Source organism: Nanorana parkeri, unplaced genomic scaffold (assembly GCF_000935625.1).
Source record: "Nanorana parkeri isolate BGI_ZX_2015 unplaced genomic scaffold, ASM93562v1 scaffold355, whole genome shotgun sequence".
Lineage (NCBI taxonomy): Eukaryota > Metazoa > Chordata > Amphibia > Anura > Dicroglossidae > Nanorana > Nanorana parkeri.
The window spans coordinates 175,717-189,135 of record NW_017306623.1 but is presented as its reverse complement, the minus strand read 5'-3'; the positions used below and the strand labels follow the sequence as shown (position 1 = coordinate 189,135).

Here is a 13,419-nt window from a genome sequence, read left to right as displayed (position 1 = left end):
TACAATTTTCTGTACTCCAGCCCCTAGACCAAAATGAGCAGTTAGCGGGAGTAGCCCCATTACAAGGGTTAATTTGGTTATTCCTGGAGGTCATCTTTAAATCACCCCGATTACATCGATATTTTTCAGGCTCATCAACAAGCTTCCAGTGCAGTTGAATATCTTTTACAACTGATCTACAATTTGTGTATTCTACCTAATGAATAATCACGTAGAAGAATTGGTCATGGCTGTGGTGGTTAAGTTAAAATGGACATTATGGGTGGTGATATCTCGTGACCACCTGAGAGTTATAAGACAACAAGCATTAAAACCCAAGTAATCAATTTCGGGTGGAGTGATTATGTAATTGTCAATGTACTCACCTTATCACCTTTAGAGGCAAGGCCCCCACTTGTACTGGTACCAGAATCTCCTTTAGACCCAGCTTGACCTATGTTGCCCTTCTCGCCGCGCTCACCTCTGTCTCCTTTCTCACCTTTCTGTCCCGGTTTGCCTGTAACAAGAGCTTCAATGATTTTGGCTGTGACCCACTTACTGCAATGTATTTTAAAGGCAACCTGGACTGAGCAAGTATGTAGCCAGTTACAGCCGACCTTTCCTTCAAAAAAATGCTCATTCCCTGACCGTCATGCAGGTCCAATGGCTTCAGTGCTTTCTGAGTCTTAGAGACGTATTAGAAATCCTAATCTGACCTAAATGTTTGTCACAGGACAGCCACAAAAACAAAGAACTTTGCATCTTTTTAAACAGGTTTTGAATGAATCTTCTTCTGTTTAGCTGCTTTTCACTCTAGTATAATACAATAAGGTCAACCTCAGCACTCCAGCTGTTGTGGAACTACAAGTCCCATGAGGCATTGCATGGCTCCAACACCCACAGACACGGCTCCCAGAGGCAAAGGCATTATAGGACTTGTAGGATAAGGCTTTCAAACAAAGGCAATCTATGTCCTGCCCAGGCCAGTATTCCTTTCTCTAGCATCAATCTTAATGACACGAGTTGGCCAGCAGAGGTCCCCCTTACTGTGAAGCTGAATGGCTATTGCATGTAGCAGGAAAACTCCGTCGTATGCTACCTAAACTTTAGGTATCTTAATATAGAAAGGGGCATCCGGATCAGATAAGTAAGCCTAACTTTAAAATAAATACATTTACAACAAAATAAAATTTGTCAATTTTAAAACAGTGCCTTTACAATTCTGATACTGGGATTTTGCACGAAACAATGTATGCTTTCCGAACCTGAAATGTCGACCTCCTTTATAGTCTCTTCAACCTTTCCTATGACCTCAGGCTCATTTACCACAGATGGCCTCTGTATGGGGGGCACTGTGATAGGAACTAGTTCTAATACTGCTGGAGGTCGAGTCACCTGATTAAAAGAAAAGAAGCCATTAATAAAAAAAGCTCATGAGACATCAGAGAGGTGGGGGAGCAGAGGAGATCTCAACATCAGATAAACAAAATAAAGCTGGTCATACACTGCTGTCCTGCTGAAATTTGAGCAGTGCGTCACCCCCCTCAGCCCCTCCATTTGTCAAAAGTTGATTTTCTAATTGACTTTGTCAAAGGTGTTAATCTGAAAATTCTCAGCTGAACAGTGACTGCAGTCAATCAGCTGCGCAGGGCTGGAAAACAAAAAGGGACCAGAGCATGGTCAGCTTAAGTCAGAGGACGATCTATATCTATATTTGTTCTATGTTGGTTATTCCCATGCATCCATGACCATAAAAAAAAACATGCAACAATGTCCAATTATTGAATGGTTGCAAGTCAAAGTGGCTTTTATCTTGGTATCAACTTAAGTTTTGGACATTAGATTGTACTTTCCATAAATTTTCCTCTTATGATTATTATAATCTCTAAAACCCAACCAAATATTTTTATGCCATACAAAGGAATATAACATATAAAAAGGAACACTATAAAACACTATATCCATGTTACTCATCAACTAGTTAGATACAGCAATATGTGCCTTACCTCAACTTCTTCCTCTTCTGGAAGGCCACTGCCAAAGTCTCCAGATGCCTACAGCAATATTAAAAAGAAAAGAAAATTAGCAAAAGAAAGAGATTCAGCATCTAACAGTTTCAATACAGCAGCTTGTTGGCTCAGCAGCATCAAACTACCACTAGATGGTGCCAAGACATGTACTAAAAAAGATCCTAGGACATTCACTAGCAAGTTTCCTAAATACTTACCACCAGATGGCAGCAGTGTGTGATATGTAATATTTATCTATTTAAGAGATATATTTATCTCCTATATTTCAGCATCCCTTGTATCATTTTATTGGTTGTCAAAAGTCCCTAATTTCTAACTGAGGTTTAAAAACTTAAGGCACAGGTGCCATGCCATCAGGGGCACCTGGAAGATCAGCAGTCACATTTCTACTAAAGTATTTGCCATTTCTCATTAAAACACAACTGTATTAAAATGTGTTCAATATTATCTTGCCTGTAGTGTATTGAGTTTACCAGCCAAATGCTTATGTTTGAATGAGGAGGCCTTTGCGTTAATCCCTGATTTTTTTTTACACCTAAGGACAGTGTTAAGTCCATCATGAAGCCAATTTACAACTGATAATTCAGAAGCGCGTGTGCAGATGAAATTACCTTCTCACAGCTCAGACATAGCACAACTAATCCATGAAAGACAGAGGCAGGGATCACACTAAAACTTAATTCAATTTACTGTTCAGTACACGTTAAATACACACAGTAAATATGATCATGTTTTGTGTGTGCACTGGGTAATATAATACAAATTAAGTTTAACTTGCCATTAGCAGTACAATTATGAGTATAACATTTTTTAAATAAACTGTATGGCCACAGTGCACTAATGCTTTTAAATTGACACTTACAGGGTTATTCACAAAAGGGTGAAGAATAAGGTTAAATGTTAGGATCCTGTTAAAGATTAGGTTCTGGATTGGGAACTAATTCAACACTGACAGGGCTATTCACAGAAGGGTGAAGAGTTTGGAGAAGGCAGGAGAAGTGAACAATCTAGAACAACATAGCTGATTTGGAAAAATTCAGCTCACTTTCCAGTTCAGCTATGTTGTCCTAGATTGTTCCCAATCCAGAACCTAATCTTTAACAGGATCCTAACATTTAACCTTATTCTCACCAAAACTCCAATACTATCTTTATCTAAAATCTAAGGGCCTATTTGCACTAATGTGGTCTGGTGCTTTGTTTACTAAAGTGGGTTGCATTTATGTGGGTTGCATTAAGGCTGCCAATTTATTTTAATAGGCTAGCAAAGCAATAGACTGCACAAAAAATAGGACATGCACCATTTTTTGGAATGCAGCACATCACAACGTAATGTAGTGAATTACCATGCATTGCGGTGACCTGCAAAGCAGGTGCGCAGGGTTTCCATTAAGAATTAATGGAACTGCATAGAGCGTAATGTTACTTTACCAAACAGCAGCAGTGTGAAAAAGGAAAGTGAATTACATGATCTGCAAACCCAGAGGTGCCGAACATAGCAGAGGGGAAGGATAGGTGAGTATATGTTTCTATTGAGGCTGCTATTAAAGCATATGTAAAGGCAAAAAAAAACATATCTGTGGAATACATGCACATTTCCCCATGTTTAATCCCGTTACACACAGTGCCTGTGCAGAAAATAATTGCCGATATGCCAGAAATCTAGTGTGCCCCTACATTCCTCTTTGATATGACAACACAGTGTATTTTTGGCTCTGAATTCTAAAGAATGTGGCCTAAAGACCTCGGACCTGTTTTCATTTCCACCCCCTCTTCATCTCTATAACCTTTCCTTGTGCACAGGAAGTTATCAGCTCAGAGGATTTCACTAAGTAACAAGCTGGAAAGACTTTGTGTGCTGAGTAACAATGGGGTAAAATATCTGAAGATGCCAACAATGGTAAACTTACCCCATCAGAATCATCTCCTTCCTCTTCACATTGAAGTTCTGCAGCTCTCGGGTCACTCTTGACTTTTAACTCTGCTATTACACCCTAAAAAATATATGATAAATATTAGATCAAATTATCTTTGCATATAACATCACAGATGTAAAATGAATGCACAAAACATGTCTGATATAAACCTTGATAAAATCCCTCGGCAACATTAATTGCTACACACATTTTCAGACCTGCACTGGTAATGCCGGCATTTGTAGATATATGAAACTTTCATGAAATCCTAAGTACCAGGAGCTGGACAGACACGGCGGAAGGAAGGGGCGTAACTAGAAATCACAGGGCCCCATAGCAGGGCCCTGTGATTTCTAGTTATACCCCTTGCAGAGCCCACTTGAAATCCCACACAGCCCACCTGAGGGCGACCCTGCAGAGCCCACCATAGACACTCTATGGTGGGCTCTGCAGGGTCACCCTCAGGTGGGCTGGTCGCACTCTTTACCTGTCCGCCTCCTTTTCCTCCACTGTCGCTGATGGGCCCCGCCTCCTCCTCTGTCACCGGGCCCGCCTCCTTCTCCATCACCAGGCCGCACCTCCTCCCATGCTGCCGACCACGGGCCCCGCCTCCTCCTCCACTGCCGGGTCCAGCCTGCTCTACCGGCGCTGCTGGCTCTCATTGACTCTGTGGAGAGGAACGCGCTACTGCACAGATTACTGTCAGTGATCTGAACAGCAGCGCATTCTTCTTCAGAGCCGCCAGCAGAGGATGTCATAGCAACCCAGGCGGCCCGCACAGCATCTGGCCGGGCCCCACTGTGCCCCGGGCCCCATAGCGGCCGCCTGGGTCGCTATGGTGATTGTTACGCCACTGGCGGAAGGGTGTTGCACCATCCAACCAATTTTGCCACAACTGTGTGCGTTGCATCACCTGTCCTTGAGTAAAAAGTAGAAAGCCACCAGCACTCCAAGGATGCATTTCCTGTACACATTGGGTCACATAAGCGAAGATTGGTTGCTAAGCATTGTTAAAGGCAAAGACCACTTTGAGAAAAAATAAAGAAATGCACACTTCTTTAAAAAAAAAAGAAAAAAGGTGCATATATCTTTTTTTTTTTTGCATTGGTCCAGTAAAGCATTGCAACTGCGATCAGTAGATCACAGCTGCAATGCTCTGGCTCTTGCAAACTTTTCCTTCTGTCCATCTCTGTAGCTTGGGATTTCGCATTTGTTTTTGTTTTTTTACAGTGGTCTCACTAGTCGCATCTTTCATTAGAAACCCTTTCAATGTAACTATTATTTGGTGCATCCAAAAAATATATAGGGGGAGACTTGGCACTAGACATTTACATGCTTGATTTCTTACCCTTTTTTTTTTTACTGCTGATTGATAGCTATACATTATGTAAAAGGATTCATTTTAACCAAGGAAATATGAATTGCACACATTAACTTTAACAAAGTCTTTATGATCCCTTTCAAAAAGTTTGGAGTTGGGTGATACCCTTTATAGGCTAGGTTAAGTTAATAATACATTAATGAAGAAGGAACCTAATTAATTTTGAAAGCCTGCATCTTTTGGAAATCCAATACAGGGTATCACATAGACCTAATGAGTTCTGAAAGCTTGCATCTTTAGGAAAGCCAATAAAGGGCATCACTTAAACTCAAAACTTTCTGCATTAATCAATGGTGCAGTACAGCAAACTTGAACTATGAGCATACAAAATGCAATACTCAATTCTTAAATATATGGATTAGATGGCCCGAATGGCCAATATCCCAAGAATAACCCACAACAGTCACACCTTCCCCTTTCCTGCATGTCCCAATTCTACTATTAATCTGCCTCATTTCAAAATATTTCAGTACAAGATGATTTTCTATTTTAGTATTCATTTTTTACTTCTTTAATCAACATAATCCATTATTCATGCAGGAATGCAAGGCTGTCATTTGGAAATTATGAGGGAGCTGTAATTCATTTGATATACACAAGAGGGCAGCGTTCACATCTTGTTCACAGCTGAAGAATTGCAAGACAGTTCAGTAAGTGCGCTACACCTTACGTTGATTTTCTTGTACTGATAGGTGCATTGCCCTATTGAACATGACATATTATCCACCACAATTATTTATATAAAAATGACATGTATTTATTGCAAATAAGCTTTGATCATTGCCTGTCAGGATTGCCTGGGATTGGGCTATAAAAACGGTACAAGAGGCTAGCATTGCCAAAGTCCTTTCAAACATTGCCTGGCTATCATGCTGATCCAATGGCTTCAAATCTCCACTGGCTGTGTCTAATCTCCACTGGCTACAAGCGTGTATATTTCTAAATTAGGTTGCTGCACACTTGTTGCAAATTAGTACCGAAACCATAGACAGTCCGGCAGTTAGCTTTTTTAGAGGGAAATCTGCAATAAGCCTGCACATTCTTCTTCTGATGGGTTCTCTTTAAAGGGAACATTTCACAAAGATAAATACATCTGGGAAGTATGTCATATGCAGCATTTCGTAAATAATTTGCTGCATACTGAATACTGGACAGTATGAACCTATTTAGCTTCTTTACTATTGAATCAGTGTCTCAGGAACTATATCGCAGCCCAACAGCTACTTCCACCAAAGGCTTCTCACATAGGTGTTTTGCTTGATGACAGTCATCCCAGCCCCTGTTAAAATCAGAGGAACAGACATTTTTTGGTCGCAGAATATCGAACCCGATTATCGAACACTGCTAGCTCCTGGACTGGTTGGACGTGAATGATGATGTCTGAAGATCCCTATAGTTAAAACAACATCATTCTGTACTACTGCAAATGGCAGGATCAGGCGATGATTACATAATGCCTATGGGTACCTTTAATCAGGACATACAGATTTCATTTTAGACCCGATGTTTGCCGTTTAGTTAATCTGTAAACCTGTCTTCTTGCCAAAAGCGTGGATGTTTCTTTGCAGATTGTTAAGAAAATAAGGCTTAGCTCCAAATTCGGCTTGGACAACAAAGACAACAATGCGGCTGTTACACAAACACAGGATCCATCAATTAAATGCAGAGGTTCAAAAGGCAATCTGCTTAATATCCTGCAGTTATTACTTTGTAATAAAGATTCTAGATACAAAAAAATCAGAGGGGAAGTATAATGTATTTCTAGTAAGCACACATTTTATTTAGGACTCTTATTTACATAACTGCTCTTTTATACCTTTATTTTATTGTGTGGTATTAGACCCGTCCTTAATCCACCTCTCTGCTTACAACTATAAAGATAAGGCAGCAGTCACACAAGGAGTGCATTGTTCTTTAGCTGACTCATAGACTTGCATTGTGTAAAGGTGCAAAAGTGTAAAATGCCCAGGTGGGAACCATGCCCATAGGCAATCATTGGTTTTCACATGTTGAGCGTTTTACAGAGTGTAGGAACGCGCTGTAAAACGCCCAGGTGTGAACCAGGCCTAAGAGTGAAGGATTTACTCCATTCTAATCTCTATACACTTCCTTTTAAATATGGTAGAGCTGGCAATTCTACATCTGCCCTGTAACAGGTTCCTTAACTGGGTTAAAATGCAATGAGCATAGACTATCAACCCATAACCTCAGCTCAACAACTGAGCTGAATGGTGCGACAACACGCACAAAATCACAAAAATCACATTGTCAAATTGTGCTAAAAAGTGTGTCTTTAGGGCTCATTCACACCACATCCAGATCATCACTGACCCTTTAGTGGATTCTCCATAGAAATATATGAAGAATGTACACGAATGAGAACCAGGGGTTGCAGCAAGCCCTAGTAGTCATGGCCAACTGGGGGAAAAAGGATAAAACCTATCCACCAGGAGTCTGGATATTTGTATATACGCAAAAGGAGATCCAGTCGTGTCCACTGCAGCCAACTAAAAAAGCATAGAGTACAACTTTAAAGTGAAACCATCCCATCAACAAAAATGTAGCTTATTTGTGTATTACTCAGCTGTAGATTCTCAAATCATCTCTGAATTGGTGCTGACACTCTCCTTCCTTCTGGAGGGTGGCTACTTTTGTTTCCCATGGTCCCTGTGTGTGTTGTAAAGTAACCACCACTCCAAGCTCACTTCTGTACTAGACTACAATCTCACATTTAGTTTATGAATTTCTATTGAGATTGTAGTCATCACGGGAGCGAGCTTGTGGTGTGAGTGGTGTCTACATTACAACACACACAGGCACCATGGGAAACAAAAGTAGCCACCCTCCAGAAGGAAGCACGGTCCACAGCCGATTGATATACAAATGAGATACATTTTTGTTAAAGGAGAACTATGGGGTTAGGGCTTTTCCCCATAGTTCTCCTTAGGGTAACGGGAGGACACAAACTAGCGTCCGCCCATCACCCTAAGCTCAGTATACCGCAAACTACAGCTCGCAATATACTGAGAAGCGGCAGTATAGCTCGCGGTATACTGAGACACCGCAGCTGAAGCGGATCCCGACAATTATGTCTGGATCCGCCCAGCTGCGTGAGTGACAGCTGGCTCTGCCTATCTAGAGGCAGAGCCAGCTGTACCCGCCCCCTCCCCTGTCCGTTTGAATCCAGTCCCTCCCCTGTCACGGCAGAGAGCCATGACAGGATCGAGAAGTGAGCAAACGCAAGTATGTGTTTGCTCACTTCCCGATCTACTGAGCCGACCTGTGACAGTCTCATTGTCACAGGTCGGCTAGAACTATGAGGTGAGTGAAAAGCATAGTTCTCCTTTAATGGTTAGGGTACTTGAATGAGTTTTTACGTTTTACCTCCTGAGTTTAGTGTCACTTTCACAGTACAGGTTCCACATCACATAAATGCTGCAGCAGATTCTCCCATGTAGTGTTTACAAAAGGAGGAAATCACTTTCCTAATTGTAACAGAGTGGATTAGCGCATTAGATATATGTAAAACTATCCTTACTTAAAAGCTTTTTAAGTGACTTTTAAAACTACATCATTTATCTGAGGCTACTATGAGGGATTATTATGTTTCCTAAATCTATCAAGGCCGACAAATTTCATCCTTATTGCATCCACAAGGTTTGAATGTTGTTGCCGACCCTTTTTGTACTGCGAAGCTTGCCAGGGCAGGAACACTGACCTCTCTTATCCTGTTGGCAAGAACATCTCCCTTCATGGAGTCACACAGAACCATCCAACTTGTCATTCCTTCAGCTGTTCTACATCCCATGGCAAGCCTCCCCTCTGTACAGTAATCATCATTTATCACACACACATCCTTCCATTCTCAGTGCTCAATTTCCCCATTGTCTCAGCATCCCCTCAGTTTCCAGGGGAAGAAAACGCCCGCTTTGTTCACACACTGAATACAGCAGATTCCAAGCATATTACTCAGAACTGGTCTATGTACACCCCCAGGACAACAGTCTGAAGACCAACATAGCAGACACCAAAAAACAGAAAGCCAGTCAGTAGTAGAAAATGATGAGAGTGAAGAAGGAAAAAAAGAACTTTTAAGATTGCTGAGTATACAGATACTGTCTGTGGATGTCACTCTTCTCTGCCTGTGATCAAATACTCAGTAATTATGTCATTATCTTCCTGATGCATATCTGCTAAAGGACCGTCCCACCCAGACATTTCCAGTAAATGCCCTTTTTTTCTATAGATTAGATACATTTCTAAAAAAGTTATATACAGCGTGCAACATATATCAAATTTAAGGGTTCATTCACACAGCCGAAGAGGGCCGTACAGTACCAAGAAGGAGCATATTTACAGTATATGCCCGTAGTCAGAGGTCTTTGCATACAGCCACAGCCAGTAGCCTGTACAAATCAATGACATGCTGGAAGATGTCACGTAGGTATGCAAGTGGAGGATAAGTGGCCCTGGATGCAAGCTGTCTGCATCCATCACCCTTCCTTGTACACATATAACCTCTCAGATCTGCACACAGCCATGGCGTTTGTCTGTCTGTCATTGATTTGTACAGGCTGCTGGACACGACTGTATGCAATCACTTGTGACTCCCAGAAGCAGAGATACACCCCTCCCTGAGGTTGTATGACTCTCTGCGGCCGAGTGAATGGGCCCTAAATAGACATTTTACTTATTAAATCTTGAAGTGTACCTCTCGCCAATGTTGTCACCAGGACAGGAAGTGAGGGGAGATTTTGCCAACAGGAACACAATGACAACAAGAACACTTATAAATAGTAGGAAGGGGAAATGTAGAAATTCAACATTTGATTGTTTTCCGCACTGGAGATTATCCCTCACATCCTGCCACAGTGACAACATTGTAGCAGGACAGTAAGTAAAGGGAAATCTTCCCAATGTTTTTGCACAGACTGCAAATCAAATGCAACTGTTTCCTACTCTATACAAAGCTAAAGAAAACTTTGGGCAGGAAAAACATTTTCAATAAGCACAGGTGGCAAGCAATTCACCAGTGCCTCTCGGAAATTCTGCATGGTTTCCCAGTTCTTACTAGCTGCCAGTTGTCCAAGTTTATATGGGGTCACTGAGTAGTCTGCCAAGCATAGGCACCCATTATCCCCAGCCCGGGAAACAACAGCTTGCAGAGCTTACATGCAGCACTGCAGTTCCCTGACTGGGACTTGTGGCCAGCACATTCCTCCCTTATGAGACTTATTATTGATTTGTAAAGCAGCTGCATCAGTATGATTGGCTATTGATAGGTGTATACGGCAGGATGGGCCAAAGAACACAAAAGCTGCTCAGTATTTTTATTACAGAAAACCCCAGGTTTTAGGGTTCCAGCACTGCAGGTTATCAGTGGTTAAGCACACAGGTACCTGGAGTTGCTTGCCTTGACTGGTGCTTTTTAGTCCCGTACACTTTAACTACCTCATAGTCCATAAAACAGCACTGCATAAAACAGGCATCACATGCCTATTGAATGCCTGTGATTGAGCTGTCAGAAAGTTCACATCACAGGCAAAATGCACAGAGCCAATCAGAGCGGCTCTGTGCCTTGCGGTTGATGTGATGGCCGATCTACTACTAGTACTGTTTACATTCATTTCAGAGCCCTACCCTTCCTCTCACAAGGAAGGAGGATTGAATGAATAAATGAAGGGCTCATGGGCAACAGCAGATTCAAGGTGTGGGGTTTAATTTAATTGTAGATTTTTTTTTTTAACCCTCTTACCCACTCTCTACTTAGTGTGAGCTGTACATCATATCTCCATCATGGCTCTGACATGTACATTAACCCTCTAATTTCCTTCCTCCCACTGTAGGTGACCTGTACATTAATCCCTTTAGCTCTTTCTCCCCCTATGTGTGAGCTGTACATTAATGATGCACTCTATCTAGTGCTCAATTAAGCTCCATGTTTTAAACACCTATTCTAAACTAGCAAATGTTTTTACTGCCATAAAATTGTGACACAAAATATGAAAATCACCCCTTGGGGTGTGTGCCTTCCAAAAAAAAGGGGGTTTTGTACTGTCTTTGCATTATTATTTTGTATGATTTATAACAAAACGTGAGAAAAACAGTTCTTTCCTTTTATTTAGTGAAAATGTAAACACCCAGTGGTCAATACCACCAAAAGAAAGCTTGATATACTGTAAAGTTAACTTGGGTACAGTGTTGCACGACCGAGTAATTGTCAGTCAAACTATCACAGCACTGAAAAATGGCCTGGTAATGAAGAGGTATACACAGGCTGGTACTCAAGAGGTTAAATGCAAACAGCGCTCAGCAGTGTTCCCTGATATATGGTCATTGAAAAGAAGCTCTCATGGTTATCCCATTCCTACCACCCAACTATCATATGTGTAAGCATATAGCTATAATACTGAATATAGTATTAACACCTTATAATTAGCTTATTTTCTGCAGCACGTGATCATTTTACACATTGTAACAACATGACCATGCAGCAAGAATTTTTGGCTTTGCTACCAACAAATGAATAGCTCATAAACACCATGGCACAACCATGGATGCAATCTGACAAGTAATCTACCATACATAATTTTGCTGTTAATGGATGACCGCCTCATGACCTGATTCTGAAAAGCCTTTTACCTGATAGCGGTCGGGATCAGCCCCTCCAGCCTGAGCCACGAAAAGCCCAGATCCATCCTCCAACTCCATCTCATCAGGTGACCTTTCAAAACGGACTCTCTTCAGTTCATTACACTCCATGAACAGGGTAACCTCCTCTTCTTCCACACTGAGAGCAAAGCGCGTCCATTGGTTCGTCATTGCTGGGACAGTGAAGGTGGCAGCAGGGTAGGACACTGCTGATCCAGGCTCGGTGTAGAAAAAAATGATCTGTTGCTTGCCATCTTTGACTTCCGATAGCTTCACCCCAACGTACACAATAGACTGTGAAGCATCAGTGATGGAGAACAGCATTCCAGCCTTTTTAGTGGTAGGCTGTATGTGGAACAGAATAGAAAAGTCCCTAAACATGGGGCTTGGAAGGTGGTACTGTGCCACCTGTCCTGTGTTGGCATCTTCTCCAAATACATAGCCAGGGGTCTTGTCAGGGCCAAAGATTTTGGTGATCTGTTCTGGTGGTGGATCTCCAATGAGCTGCAGGAGGCCAACTTCTACATTCACCCGTTCTGTGAAAATACACAAAGAGGTAGAAGAGAGACCAGTTGTTAGAGAAGAATCTTTCTACTTCAGTTTATTTAAGCCACTGGCAATGTGCACACAATTTTTGTAACACGACAATAAATGTTTAAAACCAAACCACAAACACAGGTATACAACATCTACATTTTAACAATGAAAACAATCCCCCACATTTGATCAGCTGTTTATTGTCTGACAAACAAACAAAAAAAGAAATTAATGGATGAATCTACTTTTTTACTGGGAAATTTAATAAATAAGCCAAGGCAATGAAATTATCAACTAAATAGTACTCATTAACTGTCATGTTCCATTATGCTTATGGGTCATGTGCCCATGGGAAACATGCACACCTGAGAAACTCAGCTTCACACAAAGATGCCCTGTCTGTTCAAACACTCCATAGTCAACTGTAGTTAACTATAGACAGACTTCCATCGCAGCAGCCAAAATGTGCACATTTCCCACACATGCATGTGTAGACACAACAGTATTAATCAGACAATTAATACCATTTACAAGGTATAATACTACACGTTTCGGTTCTAGATTGATAAAATCTGTAACTTGGCAATAAAACATCTCACAATTTATAACACTACAGAATATAGAAGGTTACACTGTCACTGAAATATCTGGGACAATACAAAAACTCGCAGCTACAGACAATCCTGGGGGTTTAATTAAAGCTTGCATACCTACATTGGAACACCCTTGTTTATGAATACTAGGATTCAATAATACCCCTGTGAGTCTGTACTCAACCTTAAAGCCCCACTCCAGCCAAACTTTTTGGACAGAGTGGGGAATGAGTAGAACTCATATGAAGTTTTTTATTGTGATCTCTGTCCCCATGACAGCTCCGCTCACTCCCTCTCTGCCAGTGCCATCTTTGAGAAAGTGTTTCTCCATGG

General features: G+C 41.5%; 1 protein-coding gene across 1 annotated transcript in view; it reads right to left on the bottom strand.

Annotated features, from left to right (window-relative positions):
* Positions 1-13,419, bottom strand: part of COL18A1 (collagen type XVIII alpha 1 chain) — a 64,217-nt gene that overhangs the window by 37,488 nt on the left and 13,310 nt on the right. The window contains exons 2-6 of the mRNA XM_018558727.1: positions 11,948-12,492; positions 3,919-4,002; positions 1,986-2,033; positions 1,306-1,374; positions 366-533 (exon numbers count right to left, since the gene is read on the bottom strand). Of these exons, the coding sequence (XP_018414229.1) occupies positions 366-533; positions 1,306-1,374; positions 1,986-2,033; positions 3,919-4,002; positions 11,948-12,492 (914 nt within the window). The remainder of the gene's footprint in view (positions 1-365; positions 534-1,305; positions 1,375-1,985; positions 2,034-3,918; positions 4,003-11,947; positions 12,493-13,419) is intronic.